This window comes from Dasypus novemcinctus, chromosome 26 (genome assembly GCF_030445035.2).
Source record: "Dasypus novemcinctus isolate mDasNov1 chromosome 26, mDasNov1.1.hap2, whole genome shotgun sequence".
Lineage (NCBI taxonomy): Eukaryota > Metazoa > Chordata > Mammalia > Cingulata > Dasypodidae > Dasypus > Dasypus novemcinctus.
In genome coordinates this window covers 25,765,775-25,786,548 of record NC_080698.1, presented here as the reverse complement: position 1 = coordinate 25,786,548, position 20,774 = coordinate 25,765,775, and the positions used below count along the sequence as shown (strand labels likewise).

Here is a 20,774-nt window from a genome sequence, read left to right as displayed (position 1 = left end):
TCCCACATTTTCCCACATTAACAACAGCCTTCATTATTGTGGTACATTTGCTAAAATTGGTGAACACATTTTGGAGCATTGCCACTAATTGTGGATTATAGTTTATATTGTAGTTTACACTCTCTCCCACATAATTCTATAAGTTATGACAAGACATATAATGGCCTATATCTGCAATTGCAGTGTTATTCAGGACATTTCCAATGTCCCGAAAGTGCCCCCATACTACACCTGTTTTTCCCTCTCCCTCCACTCAGAACCCCTGTGACCACTGCCCCTTCATCAATGGTAAAAGTTTTTCCATTGCTAGAATCACAATAAGTCTATAGTAGAATAACAGTAAGTCTACTCTAGTCCATCGTTAATTCCCCAATCCTAAGGATTCTGGGATGGTGATGCCCATTCCACCTCTAATTGAGAGAGGGCTTAGGTCCCATGGGTCAGATGGATGGGACTATCTTGTTTGCAGTTGCAGACTCTCTCTGTTCCTTGGGATGGTCATTGTCCATCATCATAACCTTGTTAGTTGTCCTGGGTGATTCTGATGAACTGGAGAGTAGGTGTTGCAACTCTGTTGAGATTCAGGGCCCAGCTGGCACATGGACAGCTCAAAGATTTAAGTCTCTTGGACATATACCTATCAACTCTAGTACTAACTATAGGGTCAAATAGAAGGGGCAGAAGAGCCACATATAAAGAAACCATGACTGAGTCCAACTCTGTCACACTGGCAAGCATAAATTCCAAAGAGGGTCCACTGGCAGGATACCAAACTCCTGAGCTGTCTGCCCTGCCTGTAGTGTCTGGATGTCTCCAGAACCCTCAGAAACCCTGCTATGTTTACTTTGGCAGTCAATGAGCTCCTGCTAAGATGTGCATAAGCATAACCTCTGTAATGACCTTTGAAATCTCTTAGCATTATAAACTCATTTGTCTTTACCTTTTCCCCCATTTGGTCAAGGTCTTTTTCAAGTTGCATTGCTAGTTGGTGCTTGGTCTTAATTCCTCGGTGCCAGGGAGGCTTATCCCTGGGAGTCATGTCCCACACCAGGGGGAAGGTGGTGTGTTTTATCTGTCGAGTTCAGCTTAGAGGGAGGCCACATTTGAACAACAAGGAGGCTCTCAGGAGGTAACTCTTAGGCACCCTATAATACTAGACTAAGTTTCAGTTTCAAAAGTAAAAGTTCTTAAGTACAGTTATCAATATCAAGGGCCTGTCAGTGGTCCATCCTCCTTCACTAATCATTGCCCTTGTACTTGGGGGATTCTTGCTGTTCCATTAGAGAATGTGGCAGAATGCCTCAGGATTGGAATTGGATATTCTTTCAGTTATTGTGTGAATCTCCATCCAATGTGACAATGCCCCATGAACACTTCAGGCTGAACTTCCTCCCATGCATCCCCCATCACTGACACTGCATACCAATGATCCTCCCCTCCCACAGTTGTAACCCTTCTGTGATCCAAAACTTCTTCAAAAATGAAGCCAACAAAATAACCAAATACATTTAATAGGAAACTGAAACAATAATGATAGCTTTAAAAATAACAAAATACAAAAAAAAAAATTTCATTTGGAATAATTTAAAAATAAAAATTTAAAAAAATTTTTGACGTTATGTCTTTCATCACTGTAGCATTTCTTGCCTTGGGACAGTCCAACACTGTCCTGCTCATTGTGTGGGTCTCCACCCACTGTTAAAATACCCTATGGCAAGATGAACACTACACAGTCCCTGGAAGCCTGCGCCTTGTCCTGTATGTCCCCACATCCAACACCCTATACCAGTAACCCTCCCCTGCCATATTTGCCAAAAGAACATTCCCAACGTTGTAGTTTCAACCACATACCTGCAAATCCCCAGAGTTTGCCTTCTCCCACTCCTTCTCCCACTCCTTCCCCCAGTTCCATGGACAGTCCAAAACGCCCTCCCTACCCTACCACCCTCACAAACCAGCACCACCCTGACCCAATAGCATCACTGCACCACTGTCATGCCCCTCCACTGCAAAACTATACCCTTCCACCTTATCATAGATTTTGCCCATATGGGCATTGTTAAAACTTTGCTCTTAACAAATCCCTTTGGCCCTGTGCTGTGATTCCTTGGTGCACTGAGACCATGAGGTCACAGGTGGTTCAGTGCCTTAAGGAAATTCAGTTAAATTGTGATAAACCTTATGAAAATAGCAAGAATTAACTTCCCAACTGCTAAAGTTAACATTCAAACCTCAGCCCAGGTGCAGTCTATGTGAAGTATTTGGATGAGTACAGCTGAATAACAAGGCCTAGATGCCATTTTAAACAACAAATCCAGTTATTTGATAGTGTAATGGACATTTTATTGCATTATAATGTGATATGAAGCTTATTTGAAACAATTTTACCGATAAATAAGCAAATGTTTAATTTTTAGCTGGCATTTTTACATAATGGTGCCATCTTAAATTTTTATAATACTTTCTTTTTATGGATTGGGCCTAAGTCACATTCTTGTTTTGTTGTTGTCATTGTTGTTTATTTCAACTCACCTAGCCCAGTGCCTTGCATAAAACAGGTACTTAAGAAATTGTTTTCCAATGCAATTTATAATTTGTAAGGAATTTTGTATATACTTTCTCATTTATCTCTCACCATCATCTTAAGACAGAATCAGGTATTTGCCCATTTAAATAGGTCAGAAAACTGAGGTTCAAGAGAAGCGCCTCAGAAAAGATTCTTTAGATGAACCCAGGCTTCAGAATATCTGGCCTTGCAGTTACCACTCTTCAAATATCCTAAGATGAGTTTCAGAAATGAAATCAGGCACACTATTTGCTCTATTTACTAGAATAAACAGCTTATGTCTTTGAAATAGTTATTGTAAGATAGAAATTTGTTATTAATGACTATCACTCTCCCACTTTTCATGACTTTATGATTGGTAAAAATAGTAATAATAATCCCCACCCCCACAGTATTTATTGGTTCTTTCCTGTGTGCTAGGTCTTATGCTGGCACTTTACATGCATGATCACCTATTATTTCTCAAAGCATCTCTGTGAAATAGGTACTGTTCTTCAGCTTTGTGCGTGGGAAAACAGAGTGAGCTCAAGTTGTTTATTTGCCCAAGGTCAGATAGGACTTGAATCAGATCTTGCTTGCTTCAAAGTACGAGTTCTTAGAACACTGGCTGTTTGTAGTGGTATAAGCATCACCATGTCCCCTGTGTAGTCATCAAGGCAAAACACTTGTAAAAGCCAACATTGACTCAAGGCTTTTAGAATAAAATGTGAGGACAGTAGTGTCTGTGATGTGGCCTTAGGAAGCACACAACCACCAGCTCGAGCTTTCTAATGTGCCTAAGTGTGTTTACATGTTCATGTGAAGGTTCAAATTGTAAAATATTACCCTTTTCTGCTGTGCATTTGATTCTTGGAGATATCAATGTGCTATTTTAGGATTTGAACTAGGCCTGGTTACTCATAAGCTGCTTAACCAAGTAAACATGACTTATATTTGAAGAATACTCAGTGAGAAAAAGTATTTCTTGTTTCTGAGTGCCATATCTGAACTTTAAAAGAGGCAAGAAAATGGTATAATCACTTTGGAAATGGTTTGGCAGTTTCTCAAAATGTTAAGTGCAGAGTTACATTATGACCCAGCAATTCTACTTTTAAGGTATATCCCCAAGACAAATGAAAACATGTGTCTATACAAATCCTGGTACAAGAATGTGCATATCAGCATTTATCACTATAGCCCCAAAGTGGAAACAACCCCAAAGTCCATCAGTTGGTGAATGGACAAGCAAAATGAGGTGTATCCATACAGTGGAATAGTATTTGGCTATAAAAAGGAATGCAGTACCCGTACATGCTACAACCTATATGGACCTTAGAAACATTATGCTAAATGGAAGGAGCCAGACACAAAAGACCGCATGTTGTACAACTCCATTTTTATGAAATGCCAGAATAGGCACAGCCATAGACAGAAAACATTGCTTAGTAGTTGCCAGAAGTTGGGGGGAGTGGGAAATGGCAAGTGACTGCTAAAGGCTATGGGATTTTTTTGGAGGTGATGAAAATATTCTAAAATTATATATGGGTGATGGTCGTGCCATTCTGTAAATATATTAAAAACCAGTGAGTTGTGCACTTCAAGAGTACATTTCATGGTATGTAAATTTGGCTCAATAACACTATTGTTAAGAAAGAAAGAAATGTAGAGCTACATGTAGGGAAGAAAAGAAGAACAAGGATGCCCCAGACCATTTGTGTTTTGCTTTCATTATGTAGCCCATTTTGATAAAACTATTAGCAAAGTGACAATGCAAGTTCTTAAAGCACCAGCCTTGATTCTGTTATGCTAAAAGGTCACTGAAGAGAAAGTGGATGACTTTCCTTTTATCCTAATAGTCTGTGCTCCTATAGTGAACATCGTTCCCTGCTCATACAATTTCCATTAGAGGCAAGTGAGTTGAGTATGTGTATATATTGTGGTGTCTATTTTTTTTATTCTTAGTAAAAATTTTCATACATTTCTAGCTTTATGAATAGTTGAATCTATGAAACTCATGCTATTTTAAATTGTAAATTCAAAATTGCTTGCTAAAATGGTTACCATACTATAAATTAGTTGGGCTAATTAGGTTGATAAATATGATTCTGACTTTTAGGAAAAAAGGTCATATGGTTACAAGATTGGGAAGTATTATGTATTGAGATAATTGCCTTTAATTCTAAAGAAGCAATTTGATTCCTGTGCTTTTGTGTTGACTTATTTCTTCAACACATAGATTGTTTGTCATTGAAATGGCTTCCAGGTATATTATAATTTACATGGGTATTTCTGTTAGAAATTGGAGTGTTTTCATGACTAATGCCTTAATTTTTATCAGTTTTTTATTTAAATAATTGTACTTTCTTTCCAGTAAGCCTGGATTCATCCTCAAGTTTTCCATGTCCAAGTCCCCTCTGATGATTCTGAGGGTACATTTTTCCCCTTGGTGACCCAAAAGAACAAATCCTATATAGCATTTCCCAAATGATTTTCTCACTGCAAGTATACTTTTCTCTAAGTAAATGCAATAAATAAAAATATTTACAGAATATATTAAATAAAGGTCATTTGTTTTTCATAAACTAAATTGCATATTTTTCCTCTTTTAAAACAACTTTATTGATATATAATTCTTATACCATACTATTTACCCTTTCCAAGTATGCATTTCAGTGGGTTTTATATATTCACAGATATGTACAGACATCACCACAATTTTAGAACAGCTTTTTTACCCCAAAAAGAAATCCTATACATTTTAACCTACCAACCTCTCCCACCCCTTATACTGTCAGCCCTAAGCAACCCCTAATCTCCTTTCTGTCTCTTATAGATATCCCTGCTCTGGGTACATCACTTGAAGAGAATCATATATCTGATCTTTTATGACTGGCTTCTTTTCACTTTACAAACCCATAAAGTTTATCAGGGTGGTTGTGGCAGTTTGAAATTATTTTATGATTCCCCAAAGAAAAAGGTTATGTTTTTAAACTAATCTGTTCCCGTGGGTATGAAACCCTTTGATTGCATCAGATGAAATTACTTGATAAGACCAGCTTAGGGCTTTTGATTGGAATACGTCAGCAAGGCATGACTCAGGCTGAATCTTTTCCCCCTTGCTGGGTCTGATATAAATGGGGGCACAGAGAGACCCAGACAAGAAAAGGAAGCTGCTGTTTTTGATCCTGCCAAGTGAGAGACAACTAGAGGAGCTTAAGTACTAAGCACTCAAAAGGCTGGGCCCAGGGAGCAGTTCAAGAGGAGACAAGCCCTGCTATATGCCTGATAGTTTACGGCTGAACTCAGGGAGGAAAAGTGGAGCAGCCGAGATTGATAGCGGAGGTTCAGAAGGAGACAAGTTCTTTGCCTGGTTGCTCACAGCTCCGAGAGCTGGTGAGCCCAGAGGAAAAGGCTGAGATCTCAGCAGAAGTCAGGTGGCCATCTTGCTTTCCCACGTGACAGATGACTTTGGTGAGAAAGTACCTCTTATGGTGCCTTGATTTGGACTTTTCATGGCCTCAGAACTGTAAGCTTTTACCCTCAAATAAATCCCCTTTATAAAAGCCAACCCTTTTCTGATACTTTGCATTGGCAGCCCCTTGGAAAACAAATAGTAGTGTATAATGATGAAAGGGTCAAATCATCAGGAAGATGTAACAATTATAAACATATATGCACCAATAACAGCACCAAAGTATATGAAGCAAAAAGAGACAAAAATGAAGGGAGAACTAGACAATTAAACAGTAACGATTATTCCATCCCCACTTTCAACAATGGATAGAAAAACTAGGCAGAAGATCAGTGAGGGAATAGAAGACATGAGCAACAGTATAAACCAACTAAACCTAACAAATGTCCATAGCACCCTCTACCCAACAACAGCAGAATATATATTCTTCTCAAGTACCTATGGAACATTCTTCAGGATAGACCATATGCTTGGCCATAAACAAACCTCATTACATGTAAAAGGAATAATGAAAAGTATATATTCTGACCATGATGAAGGAAATTTGAAATCAATAGCAGAAAAATTTGGAAACTCACAAATATGTGAACATTTGTCACACTTCTAAATAACTAGTGAATTAAAGGAGAAGTCAAAAGAAAAATCAGTAAATATCTTGAGATGCATGAAAATAAAGACACAATACACAAAAATGGGATGCAGGTAAAGCAGTATTTAGAAGGAAATTTATAGCTAGAAATACTTACATTAAGAAAGAATGATCTTCAATAACCTAATCTTCCACCTTAAGATGCTGGGGAAAAAGAAGAAATTATGCTGAAAGCAAGCAGAAATGATAATTAGGGTAGAAATTAATGAAATAGAAAAATAATAGAGACTTCAAAACTTTTTAAACTTTACTGATAGAATAAATTAAATAAAAATATTTTATTAAGTAATTAGCAAAGATATTTGCTTTCACAGGCTGACATTTTCTTAATGCACTTAAAAAAAGATTGGATTTTCTGTAATTTGGCTTACATATACATTCACCACAAAAGTGGTGAAAAGCACCACTTTTCCGCCAGGCACTGAATTTTCCCCAGATTCATTTTGGAAGCTATCAGGCAAACCATGGATACATTTCAATCCCAAGCTCTTGAGAAATCTTGCTTAATAGAATTCCCTTTAGGATGTTGATCAATCCATACCTGATTCTTTGTGCCCCCACTCTCTGCTGTGTGACTTTGGACACATTGCCCAACCTCCTTGAGATTTATTTTCTTTATCTGTAAAATGTGGGTAATTTTCTTAGTCAAAGAGTGTTTGTAAGATAACATACATAAATTAGCCTTGTTCAATGCCTAATACATGGCAGATTTTTATTAGTATTTATTCTATAATCATTTGATGATAAAAAATGAATGACTGTCTAAGGCCCATGTGGCACAGCTATACATATAAGAATATGCAACCACAAGAAAACGAAGCTTATGATCGTACTATGTAACAGCTTTGGGCTAATCATGTTACCTTTTGCCAGACTACAGAGAACTTATTTGACACTTTGGGCTGATTTCACTATCTTAATAATTGCTAAAACTCTCAACTCGGGCAAAAAGCATATCCTGGCCTAAGCTAATTATTTTAGAAATTGGTTAAAATCATTGAATATTCGGGCCCTTCAAATATGAAACCACTTAAATTTAGCTTTATTTTATTGGCTTGGTGTAATAAATTCTGTTCCTTAAGTCTTAGGTAAGCGTACTTTTTAGTTGATTCTCTTGCCCATTTTAGAGTCCGAGCCAAGATAACCAATTGTGTTTTTACTCAGCGCATACTTTGGCAGGCTCTTTTATGCTTCATGGGTTTATTATGAGGCTGATGATATGGAAATTGGGGATTCTCACCTGTAGTACAAGCTTGAAGCCAAATTCCAGATTAGTGCTTCTCAAAACTTTCACATGAATGTGAATCACCTGGAACACTTGTTAGAAACCTACAGATCTGATTCATCAGTCTGGGGTGGGGCCTGAGAAGCTGCAGGTCTAACAGGTTTCCAGGGGTCGCCAACGTTTCTGGTCCAGGGACCACGCTTTGAGCAGCAAGATTGTGTATACCCCAAGAGGCTTAGACAAGAGGTGGAAATAAGTGGGGCTGATCCATCACTATTAAATCACAGTCCTACCTGCCTACCCATTACTCTCTCAGTTTAATCTTCTTTAACTGAGCCCTGAAATAAGTCAGTTAAAATCTTACACTGTATAGCAGTGGTATTCCAATGATCTAATATGGTAATTGAATACCATGGCACATTTTCTATAGTTCATTTCTATAGTCTGTTAGCCTGCCCACTTCCCAGACCCCTTTATACTATATCGAATTGAATATCGAAAGTGCTATATATGAAACATCTTCATTTTCTTTCTTTAGAGCACTGTAGCTGCATTATAATAGGTGCTTACTATAGCTTTGGCAAAGCACAGTGAGAGTAGGAACTCCTTAAATCCCAGCAAGGCTTTTGTTACCAAATGAAAAGACTCCTATGTAGTTGTTTCCCTTACACTCAGGGTCCATTTTCTAATACCTTAAGTGAGCATTTATGGAAAGCTTCCCAAGGAAGCTAATTTCAAGTCCTTCATCACTGAGATGAGAGTAAAGATTGAGTTTCACCTGAGGAGTCCGCAGTGTGCAGGACTTGTTTTTTTCTGTAATTTGACCATGGGGGCGTCATTTTAAAATGTGTCAAATTAAATTCTTAATGTGAAATAGATGTGACTTGAAATATAATATATGCCATCTGATTTGCTGCAGAGCACCAAAGTAGTCACAGTGAGGACAAAAGGAAAACCAGGACAAGAAAATGGGGCAGAAGGAGTAACCTGGCAGATGATGTGGTGGTCTTAAAAAGCAGCCCAGCAACTAAAGCTTTTTCCGCCTCTGGTAACAAGACAGACAGCACAAGGGAAAAGAGGACCCACAGAAGAACAAAGCGTTTTTTGTCCTATCCACGGTTTGTAGAAGTGATGGTGGTGGCAGACAACAGAATGGTTATGTACCATGGAGCAAACCTTCAACACTATATTTTAACTCTAATGTCAATTGTAAGTACATTCAAAAGAAGGTGATTTATTCGGTCTCTGAATGTGCCATTTGGGAATGGGTTTCCACACTTGCTCTGGAGAATCACTCAGCTGGCATTGCAGCCTATTTAGGCAAGTGACTGAAGAGGATGTACACTATTCATTAGTTGCCTTTTTATAATGACAAGATAGTTATCAATATTGAGTGCTTATTCTGTGTTAGACAATGTGCTTCTTACTTGAAAGGCGTAATTTCTAATGCCCCTGGTAACTCTGCTAGGTAGGATCCTTATCCCCATTTTACAGATAAGAAAACTGAGCCTCAGAGGAGATAGGGCTCTTGTCCACCGTCACATAAAGCTAGTAAGCAGCTTAGACCTAGCATGTGGCCTTTAACTTGTCCAGTTCCCAAAACCACTGCCCTTTGTCTAACCTAAGAATTTTGCACAGCCAGGTGTGGGTCTTGAGTAATACTTTTAGTTGCTGGTTGTGAATCAGAATCTTGATGGAGCTTTTTTAAAATGCCGTTATCTGCCTCTGTCCCTTTCCCCAGGAGTCTCACTAAGTAATCCTGGGGTTAGGCCTAGGAATTTCTCACCCTATTTTTCTACTCCATTTTGAATTTAAAAAGCATTAAATTTGCATGGTCTTTTAAAAAAATCAAACCAAAGGCTGTATGATGAAAAATAAGTACCCTTCTCTACACAGGCTCTCAGGCTCCTTTCCAGAGGCAGCGACTTTTAAAAGCTTTTAGCCTGTGTTTCTACCCAGCAATGCCCAATAGAATTAGAATGCATACCACATAGGTCATTTTAAATTTTCTAGTGGCCACATGAGAAAAAGAAAAGAGAAACAGGTAAAAATTAATTTTAATAATTTTATACCCAAAATATTATCATTTCAACATGTAATCAATATAAAAATTGAGCTATTTTACTTTTTTGTTTGTTCATACGAAGTGTTTGAAATCCCATATGTGTTTCATACTTATAGCATATCTCAATTTGGACTAGCCAAGGTTCAAGTGCTCAGTAGCCACAAGTGGCAAGGCATTACTGTATTGGACAGTGCAACTCTGGACTTTTTTTAGCAAATATATATGCAAATACAACTGTTTTCAAGACACATATGGAGCATTTTCATGTACAATTTTATACGTCGCTGTTTTTAGGAAATATTGGAAATTGTTGAACAGCAGCCCATATAAATCTACCCTTCCTCACAAATTCCTTTTTATTGATTGATCCTAATTTATTTGAACAGAAATCTACTTTTAATAAATTCCCAGATGTACAAGAAGCACAACCATGTTTGGAAACTTTGTTTAGGGTTCCTTCTCCCTTCTGCCGGCTAGTGGTGCTCCTTGTCTCCTCCTGCATTGCTGTGACTCGTTCCCCTCACCCCACCCGCCGTGCCCCTTCCCATGTGCCCAGCCCACTCATGTCCAGGAGTCAGAAAAGGAAATCCTAATCAGGTCTTGCACAGCCCCAGCCCCATCTCCACTCCATGAATTCAGAGGTGTCATGAGAATTTTGGTTACGAACATGAACACTGGGTCAGACTGACCTAGGTTGAGTTCTGGCTTTGCTACTCACCAGCTCTGCAGCTTTGGACAAGTTACTTAATTTTCTGAGCCTCAGTTTCCTTATTTGTTGAGCAGAGATTACAGTAGTACCTAACCCAGAGTTTTGCTACGGGGAGTCAATGCAATTGCGCACGCAGTTTTCAGCATAGGATCTAGTTCACAATGAATTTTTAGGTCTCATAATTAATGATAATGTATTGGGGGGGGTGGACAGAGTACCAGGTTGTAGAGGATACAAACAGGTGCTAAATGTAAAGAATAGCACGCAGTACTAGCAAACATGGGGTTAATGTGAGATTTTGTAAATTGACCATCAAGACCTTCAAAGAGGAAGGAGGAGCTTGGTTGAACATTAATATCCAGTGTTTTGGTACAGAGAAGTGTTAAGATGGGTAGCAATGCAATCTGAAAGGAAAACGGCTTGGAATTTAAACATGTAACCTAAAAACAGCCTTCTATGACTTTTACATTTAAATGAATGTTTGTTGAATGAATGCAAATTCAAAACTACAAAATCCATATGTTGCATGAAATGTGAAAAGAGGTGGAGCCCAACAATAAGAAGTGAATTGCTTATTGATTGCAAAGAGTTCACAATTAACTTTGAAAAATTTATCTCGGTTGCAGGTAGCCTCTATCTATAAAGACCCAAGTATTGGAAATTTAATTAATATTGTTATTGTGAACTTAGTTGTGATTCATAATGAACAGGTAATAAAGTTTTTTTCTTCTTTCTTCTATCTGAATCTGAGATGGCATATCTCATTATGTTGGTACATCCAACCAACTAGAATTCTTTTCTGTATTTAGGAAGGACCTTCCATATCTTATAATGCCCAGACAACATTAAAAAACTTTTGCCAGTGGCAGCATTCGAAGAACTATCCAAGTGGAATCCAGTTTGATACTGCTGTTCTCATAACAAGGTATATAGAAGTCTAATGCCTCAAATCTCTGTTTCTGGTCAAGTCGATGGGTTGAGGCCCTACGTTCCTGGTAGCCAGCCCCTAAGTAGGATATCTCAACCTCAGCACTATTGACATTTTGGTTTTGCTAAGTCTTTGTTATGGGGGACGGCCTTGTTCATTGTAGGCCATTCCGCAGCATGGAGACCTCTACCTACTACACAACATCAGCGTTTCCTCCTCTCAATTATGATAACCAGCAGTGTCTCCAGACATTGCCGAAAGCCCCCAGAGCAGAGTCATGCCTGGCTGAGAATGCTTACATAGGTGCCAGATGGGTAATAAATGTGTTAAGCACATGCCCTTATAAAGGGGGCAGCTGCTATTCAGGCTTAGCTGCTTGTCACCATGTATGGTCTGAGAGCAGGGTTGGCACCTTTGGTGATTTTGCAAGAGGCCAGAAATAGGGACTTTTTAACATTGTGAAATCTCCCAATTTTTAAATGGCAGCAACTGGTTTTAAAATGTTTAAGTCACTGTGCCAGACAGCCAAGAGGAGTGCTGGCCTCGTTGTGCCTCCAGTCTGCCACCTTGACGTGCACCCAGATGTTCCTTGTCAGTGGAGCTTAACTGGAAGAAATGTAGAGCCTTCAGGAATGCTCTCAAAGAGTGCTAAGAAACTACTCCAGGAATAGTATTAGGAATGTCATGGTCAGAGAAGTTTCTGAATAAGGTGGCCCAGCTGCTTGCTCCATGGCTATGCTTGTGGCAGAAGAACATCTCTTTGCGTAGTTATTAATCCCTAAATCAGTGATTCCCCAACTTTGGGGGGCTGTGTTAGTTTGGAGGAAACTAACCCTGGCCTTGTTAGTTTGCCTTTATAACCCCTCCTTCCTAAAATGTGTGTGGTTGTGAATGCCTAAAAGATACTAATGTTTGTCTTTTTTTTTTTTTTATTTACTTTGTAATAATATTACATTAAAAATATATATATATGAGGTCCCATTGAACCCTACCTCCCCCACCCCACCTCTCCCCCCCCTCAGAACACTCCCTCCCACTAATGTTTGTCTTGATGTTTCCTCTCCGGTGTCATCACAGCCCTAAGTCTGTTTTGCTTTCAGGCAGGACATCTGCAGAGCTCATGACAAATGTGATACCTTAGGTGAGTCTACTGTGTGCATCCTTTATGACTAAAACAGTTTCCCACATGTTTTTATTCCAAGCCACAATTGCTTTTTAAAGTAAATCCTTGTTTCTTTTCTTCTACTAGGTCTTGCTGAACTGGGAACCATTTGTGATCCCTATAGAAGCTGTTCTATTAGTGAAGATAGTGGATTGAGTACAGCTTTTACAATTGCCCATGAGCTGGGCCATGTGTACGTTTTCTTTTGATATTTTCGTTCAATTTGGAGTGACCCAAACCTTTCGTTCCTTCACTTCAGTGAACAGTTACTTCACTTTAGAAGGTCCATGACACATTCTGTGTCACAGTAGAGTCTGCAGGGTTGAAGAGCTTTGAAGCTAATGGGGAGATATTGCTTTGATTTCAGAAAATTGAGTGTGTATAGTCTTCAGCCATAGTTCACATGTGTCTTTGGTTTAATTGCTCAAATTTTTCTATGCAAGGTCTAATGCTTGCCTTTCCTCCTGGGAACTTCCTCCTTGAAACAGAGAATGTATTAGGTTGGAGAACTTTCTCACTAACAACTTTGTCCAGGAGGAGAGTCTTCTCACATTGCCCTGGCCCATGAGATTTTCAAAAATCCAGACCATTCCTAATTTCTTGTTATGATTCTAGGGCTGTGGGTCACACATTTAACATCTGAGAACACTGCTATCCTCTTTCAGGCACAAGAATGAACAAAGATACAGAAAAGCAGTGTACTCAAGAGGACTAGTTTGCATGATTTGTAAAGTAGCTGTGTCATTTCCTAATTGTGGTTACTAAGTGTCTGGTCCTTATGAAGTTGACTTTTTCTTTTGTTCATCAGAGACAGAGCATGATTATAATATGGGATGAAATGATATAAATTTCCTGGAAATTATTTTAATCTTTGATCTGCATTTTTTCCTTCATTTTTTTTCTTCCTAGAATGATTAAATTACTTCTTAGACATTACTGTGCTGTGTCTTTTTAGAATAATTTCCTCAAAAGATGTCATGAATATAATATAGTTTATATTGTGTATAGAGTCAGGTGTTAATTTTATTCAGAGCCAACTACCTTATATATGTATATATACAGGTATTTCCTGTTCAGCTCAACATATAGCAGGTATATATATATAGGCAAGAGTGCCTTTCAAATGTATTTTAAGAGTACAGCCTTGGCCCCAAGGGCAATAGTGTGTCGATGTCCATTATTTAGAACACAATAGGCACTTCTTTCAATGAAGCAGTCCTGGTAGCCCAGAGCTCTGCTTCATCAGCATCCTCTCTCTTCCCCTTTGGTTTCTGAGGCACCTTCATGGAACTCAAGGACTCCTTGTAACTCAGTTTGAAAACTACTGGTCCCACCAACATTTCCTGATGCATGAAGGGTCTAACAATTTTCAAGAGAATGGTCTGTGAAAAAATGTTTTGTAGTCAAGTGATTTTTTAAAATGTTTCATTGCTAGCCCTTTACAATTGTATAAAGTTTCTGACAAGTCCTGCATTAATGTAAATGCTTGATTTTGTTTAGCCCAGTGTTACCAAAACTTACTTTAACACAGCATCTTTGGGAGAGTTTTTGTATATTTGTTTTGCATAAAATCGAATAACTTCCTTATAAACTTTAAATAGGAAGTGAGATTTGATCATGAAGACTAGAACAGCTATTCCTGTCTCTGGGAATGGAATGAGGAAAGTTAAAGACATAGGAATGCATTCAACAGGCAGAGAGTTTGTGTGATTAACAGATTAACATTTCCCCAATATGTGGTTAAGACAAGTATACTATTTAAAGAAATGTAATTAATTTTCTGTTAATCCCTTTCCCACAGGAGCTTATCAACCCCTCTTTTAGCCAGCCACTTTCTAAAGTTGATATTTTAAGGAAAGTGAGACTCGGAGCAGCAAAAAGCAAATATTTTCAGCTATAGAGAAGCATCAATGCACAGTTAACAAGCAACTCCCCCTGGAAAAAACCACAGAGTTGACTTTGTCCTAGGAGCTTTCATTTATATCATCCCTTTTAATCTTCATAACAATCCCTTTGGGTAGATATTATTGTTTCCCTGTGTTTAGCTTAGAGATATAAAACAAAATTGCACAAAGCATCGTAGCTGATTTTGGGGTACCAGCATATGAAACTTAATCATCTTATACCAAAGGCTCTGAAGTAGAGGTTGGGCAGAGAGGCAAACACCCAGATTCTGGACTAAATTGTTGTACATTCTCTTTGACTTGCGGCAAGTCAGCTTCACAACAATGCATGCTGTTTCTCCACCTGCAGGATGGGAATAATACTTTCACACTCCATCTCAACAGAATCAGGAGATAAAAACAGAAATAATAGGTGAATGAATTGTTAGGTTAAACAAAAAGTATATTCTTAATGCATTAATGAATTCTTTTTGTTTTGGGGCACTGTCTCGTACAGTTGGCTTTGCTTGTATTTTAAGGAAAGTGAACATTTTTTTTTTCCTACAGTACTTTTGTAGCAGATTTTTTAATTAATATTTTAAGATTAAGTGACAAAATGTTACAATCATAATGTTATGGTAATATAAAACCCAGGAGCTAGGTTAGACCCAGGAGCTAGGTTAGGGTGGAATTCTTTTTTTTTGGCAATTCATCTTTATTGCATTTATTAAGCATAATTGGATGATTCTCCAAAAACAGACCATACCTTCTCTTACCTTCTTCAAAGACACACAGATTTAAGAGTTAGGAAAAATCTGGGAGATAAATGAGTCTTTACTGGTTACAGAAATCCTTACAATGCATTCTTGACAAATCTTCTACATATTCTTTATCAGTAGGGAATAGTGCTTAGTAAACATAGAGGTTTTGAAATCAGACCAAAGTGGATTCCCAGCGCACCATCTTAGTAGCCATGTGACCTTCCTCAAGTAATTAAGCCTGAATTAGACTTGGTTGTCTTGTCTGCAAAATGTGGATAATAATAGTACTACTCATAAGCTCAAATAGGTATTTAAATGAAATGCAGCATCCAAAGCAGTTAGCATACTGCCTGGCACATTGCAAAGAGTGAAAAAAAAAAAAAAATGGTTTCTTATTGTTTAGTTAGTGGTTAGTAAATACTTAGTATTACCTGGTCTCATTATGAGCCATATTCCTAACATTTGAAAGAAAATAAGTTTTCTGTTTACATGATGAAATAAACTTGATTTTTATCAAGTCATGGGGCATAAACACCAGCCCTTTTTCATCACGGGGAACCAAACAAGGAAACAGCTAAGATTTGAATATTTTGTTTGTGTTGTGCTTGTTGATACAGGTATTAAATTGATTACTTCAGGTGCTGGAATCCTGGGCAGCCATTCGTTTTTAAGAAGACAGACTCTTAAGCATTAAGAACAATTAATACCAAGTTCAACCAAAGTAGATTTAGTTTTCCCATCTCTACTGGCAACTATTGAGGGATCTAAATTTTTCGAAGGAAAAGAAAACAAAACACAAGAGAAGTTAATGGAATAGACATCATGGAATTTTATCCCAGCTTTTACTTTTACATGAAGCAAGTCTGCACACTTCTGTCTGACTCACTTATTTCTGTATTCAAGATGAACTAGTGAAGGGAATTCCTTCTGAAATGCTAAATTAATCACAGGCGTCAATTTTGCGATTAGAGACAGTTGTCCGAAGAGGACAGCCTCTCTGAGCTGAACTGGCCACCCAATGGGTAATTAGCTGAGCTGAGAATGGCATGTGGGTTATAGAATTGATGTTTCTGGATTGAGACATGCTTCCTATTATTTCTTTTTCCACTTCTTCTGGCTAAGCCAAGAATGGCAAGTATGTGTTAACTCTGCTGCCCTGTTCCCTCCCAGGCTCAAGAGGATATTGGCAATCCATCAGTCTTTTCTCAGGTGGAACCTGGATTAGTTTAAGAATTTTTTGTGCCCAGCTTGTCAGGAAGCCTGTGCCAACCAATTGTCATTGGCATGAAGCATGAAACTATTTGCCATCTCCAAGTTAAGCCAATTGAATTGGCGTGCCACTGGTTTCCATGCTTGCAGCTTTCTTTAACAGGTTTATTGTGCACAAACTTTGCATACCTTTATAATGATATACCTACATGGGTATATCATTTGTCAACCTCACCCAAAAAGGGGTAGCTGCCAAGACCCATAGTGAGCCTCTTATTAGAAAATTTTTGGCTGCAATTTTTGACACTTGAGTGACTCTCTATATTCATATTACCATAACCTGCCAAATTCTTGACTCTATCAATTGGCTTTATTTAACAGCTTATTAGGAATTCCAACTACTGTATTCTAGCACCAAGTACAGCACATTCAGAGGTTCTACAAGCCCAAAAAGTACATTTAAACTAAATAGTGACCTCACCTATGCCTTTCTTTTTGTACTTTAAAGGCGCTTTATATAAAATTAGGTGAGAATTATGTTATTTTCTACACTTCATCCTTGTCTAGAAAGTTTTGTTCTGCTCTCCAGGATGCACGTTCTTATGCACAATGCAATAACCAGTTAACTTTTTTCTTGTAGACAGATGCATTCTTGAAGCAATTGTAACAGCATAGTCCCTTGGTGTTTATTGACATTCTCATCATTGTCTTGTTGGCCGTAGGTTTAACATGCCTCATGATGACAGCAATAAGTGCAAAGAAGAAGGAGTTAAGAGTCCCCAGCATGTCATGGCTCCAACATTGAACTTCTACACCAATCCCTGGATGTGGTCAAAGTGTAGTCGAAAATATATCACTGAGTTTTTAGAGTAAGACTGGAACTTCCTTTTAGCCCAGACTTCTAGTTCTGGCCTACATGTAGTGAACTAATGTGAGAAAGAAAATAGAGTCAAGCATTCCTTTTGAGTTGTTATTTTTGTTGACATTCCTTGGTGGAGTTAAAAAAAAAAAAAAAAAAAGAGCTCTCTGACATCTGTGCAGTTCATATCTTAGCCAGACTTTAGAAGATAGCAGACTGAGTTCATGAAAAGGTTGGGATCTTAAAGAAAATGTGTAGATTTTGTGTTCCTTTTGATAAAGTTCTGAAATTTGTTCAGATCATGGGATCCCACGATGAAAGCCACGACTGTTGATGTGCTTCCAGCTTAGTCATTTTGATTGGGAAAGGGGTGGGTGAGACGACCTCAGAGCAGGTTATGCGGGTGGGTGAAAACTATAGCCTTTCCCCACGTGGTTGAATTGAGGACATTTTCTCTCCCTTTCTCGGACTTTCTTTTCCTTTCCCTTTCTTTTCTTTTTTTCTTCTTTTCTTGTTTTGTTTTTTTAACTTCCTGCCAGGCTGCTCAAAGATCCAATTACGTTATGCAGTGTCCCTGTTGTCACAGATTTATTGCTCTTCTCTCCTAGAAGTACGAAAGGTTAAGTGATTTTCCCAAGGTCACTGGGTATATATTTCTGCAACCACAGGGAAAAAGGGGCTTTCTTAATCAGAAGTCACCGGGTGTGAATTTTCCAGTAGAGCTGTTTGCAGAAAAGTGAAAGAATTAGAGAGTTGCTGTTTTTCTTTTTTACCAATGCTTAATGTGTTTTCTTTCTATGAATCATTGATTCACTCACTCATCCATTCAGCAATCATTTACTAAAGACCAGTTGCTATAGATAAGGCCCAGAGCTTAGATGATAAAGACATCCATCTTTGGCCCAAAAAGAAGTATAGTGAAGAAGGTGATCAAAAATAAACAGATACTTGCCCTGACATGCGATAAATGCTGTAATGGATACATATTTCCCACTGACTAGGTAGTGTGCATAGCATGTGGTTCTACAAACAAGTATGCACCAAAAGATAGAACTTCAGTTTCTAGACTTAACCTTGTACAAAAAGAATAAAACAAAATCAATATAAGAACTGTCCTCTTTTTCATTAAAATGGTAGGGTGGCCTTCACATTCAGCTGGGGCCTTTGACAGGCTCTGCCTTGTCCACTGCTCTCACCCTCTTTGTTTTTCTGCTTTCCATAGCACTGGTTACGGTGAATGTTTGCTTAATGAACCCGAATCCAGATCCTACCTCTTGCCTTCCCAACTGCCAGGCATCCTTTACAACGTGAACAAACAATGCGAATTTATTTTTGGACCAGGTTCTCAGGTGTGCCCGTATATGGTAAGTGGTTGGGGCTGTTCCTGCCTTCATAAATTGACTCTGGATTTCCTTTTAGTCTCCCTATAATATAAACTACCCAAGAAAAAATTGAGAATGGTCTGTTGACAATGTAACGATATTATTGATGATGATGATGGTGAACGGTGATATTGTTCTGTGTTAAATGGTGCTTTACCTGCACTTTCTCATGCTACTCTCGTGGCAGCCCAAAAAGGAGATGCCAATATCGTTTTCATTTTACAAGTGAGAAAGCAAGGCTCAGAGAAGACAAGGTTACAGAGCTGGTAATGGCAGAGCTCAGCCCTCTTCTTTCCTTGTCTCATTTGATTCCCTTTGACTTGTCCAGGTGACCTGTGTTATAGAGATTCTTCTAGATTCAGTAGAGGTAATTCATGAAACAAACCTGTTTCACTGTTTCAACTTGTCAAGGCTGTGACCTGTGATCCATCTGGGGTTTGAAAAAATTTCTAGCAATAGCTCAGCTTGGGTGGGTATGTGATATTTTGATGCATGTGTCATGGATATTTAGACCAATACTATGAGCCGGTGGTTATCAGGTTGCATATGAGCAGAACTGGTTATATGGTGTACCCCATCCATCTGTTTGGATGTGTTTTTTGTTTTGCTGGGAGAGACTTCAGAGTTAGCACAATGAATTGGAAAGTACAGTGATTCCATGGAAATCACCAAAACATATGAGTAAAGATTTATCCATTATGATATTCATTGCAGAAATACTCATAATGGCCACATTTAGACATACTCTAAATGCCCAACAATAGAATAGTTAAGCAAATTATGGCATCTCCAGTTGGTGGAATATTATACAGCTATTAAAAATGGTGTACATGTGAGGGCATGCTCCTGATATAACTTTAAATTAAAATAACAGGATAAACTATTGTTTTGTAGCATATGTTCTCAACTGTAAAAGGGGGGGAAAGCTACAGAAAAGAATGGGTGGTTTGAGACACTTTTTTCTGTTTTTGTTTTTTTTTTTTAATTCATTTTTAGTGTCTTGAATTTACTATTATGAGTATAGCTTATGTTAACAATCAGGGAAAAACATTTTTTTGGCATCTTCAAAAAATATGTCCTGAAACAGAGCTAACTGTACCAACATGAATAAATCCCAAAAACAGTGTTTAGCAGGGAAAAAAGTAAGGTGCAGAAGGATATATCAGTATGAAACCATATGGAGAAAACTTAAATGCATGCAACACAATGCTGTGTATTATTGGTACATTTTTACACACTATAATCAAAGTATTGGGAGTGATGAAATGATGAACACCATTTAGGACAGTGTTCACCTGTGAGGGAAAAGGGGAAATGGATGGAAGCCAGGGTGAGTACACAGGGGCCTCAGCTGTGCCTGTGAAGCTTCATTTTTTCAGCTGTGTGGTAGAAACATGGGTAACCATTATGTCGGGTGGGGGGGGGGTGGTGGTTGTTTTGAGTACCCGAAATTGTTCACAATATTTTATCCCTTCTTTTCTCTGACAACCCCTAAAGAAAGCTGTAGAATGAGGCATAATATGATCATGTTATTATGCAGGCTAGTCAGAAAAAACCACTAGAGTGGAGTTCAAGCCAGACCTGAACTCAAATGCCAGCTTCCCCTGCTCCACCGTGCCCCGGAGCAGGCTCCTGAGTGTCTGCGGGCCTCAGTTTTCTTGTCTTTTTACTGTTGGAAGTGGGGGTGGGGGTATGTGTGTTTCCGATGGATAGTAGGTGCCTTCTTACACCACAGTGAGTCCTGCTAGGAATAGAAATGGGTCTCACAGTCTGTTCTCTATATTCCTTGGAATTTTTTTATCAATTATCATACCAAAAAAAAAAAAGATTCCCTTTGCCACCTGCACTCTGCCATTGGCAAAACATAGGTATAAAGCAGTTGATACCTTTTTAATCACATGGCCGCTTGTCATTCACCTGAATTC

General features: G+C 38.4%; 1 protein-coding gene across 20 annotated transcripts in view; it reads left to right on the top strand.

The window, feature by feature from the left end:
- Positions 1-20,774, top strand: part of ADAMTS9 (ADAM metallopeptidase with thrombospondin type 1 motif 9) — a 167,641-nt gene that overhangs the window by 26,422 nt on the left and 120,445 nt on the right. For 13 of the 20 annotated variants that reach the window (XM_071212138.1, XM_058288351.2, XM_058288345.2 and 10 more), the window contains 7 exons: positions 8,811-9,100; positions 11,292-11,375; positions 11,475-11,590; positions 12,694-12,734; positions 12,843-12,948; positions 17,331-17,477; positions 18,690-18,831. In XM_071212138.1, coding sequence (XP_071068239.1) covers positions 8,811-9,100; positions 11,292-11,375; positions 11,475-11,590; positions 12,694-12,734; positions 12,843-12,948; positions 17,331-17,477; positions 18,690-18,831 — 926 coding nt within the window. The remainder of the gene's footprint in view (positions 1-8,810; positions 9,101-11,291; positions 11,376-11,474; positions 11,591-12,693; positions 12,735-12,842; positions 12,949-17,330; positions 17,478-18,689; positions 18,832-20,774) is intronic. The other 7 variants (XM_071212139.1, XM_058288353.2, XM_058288347.2 and 4 more) reach the window with 1 other exon arrangement.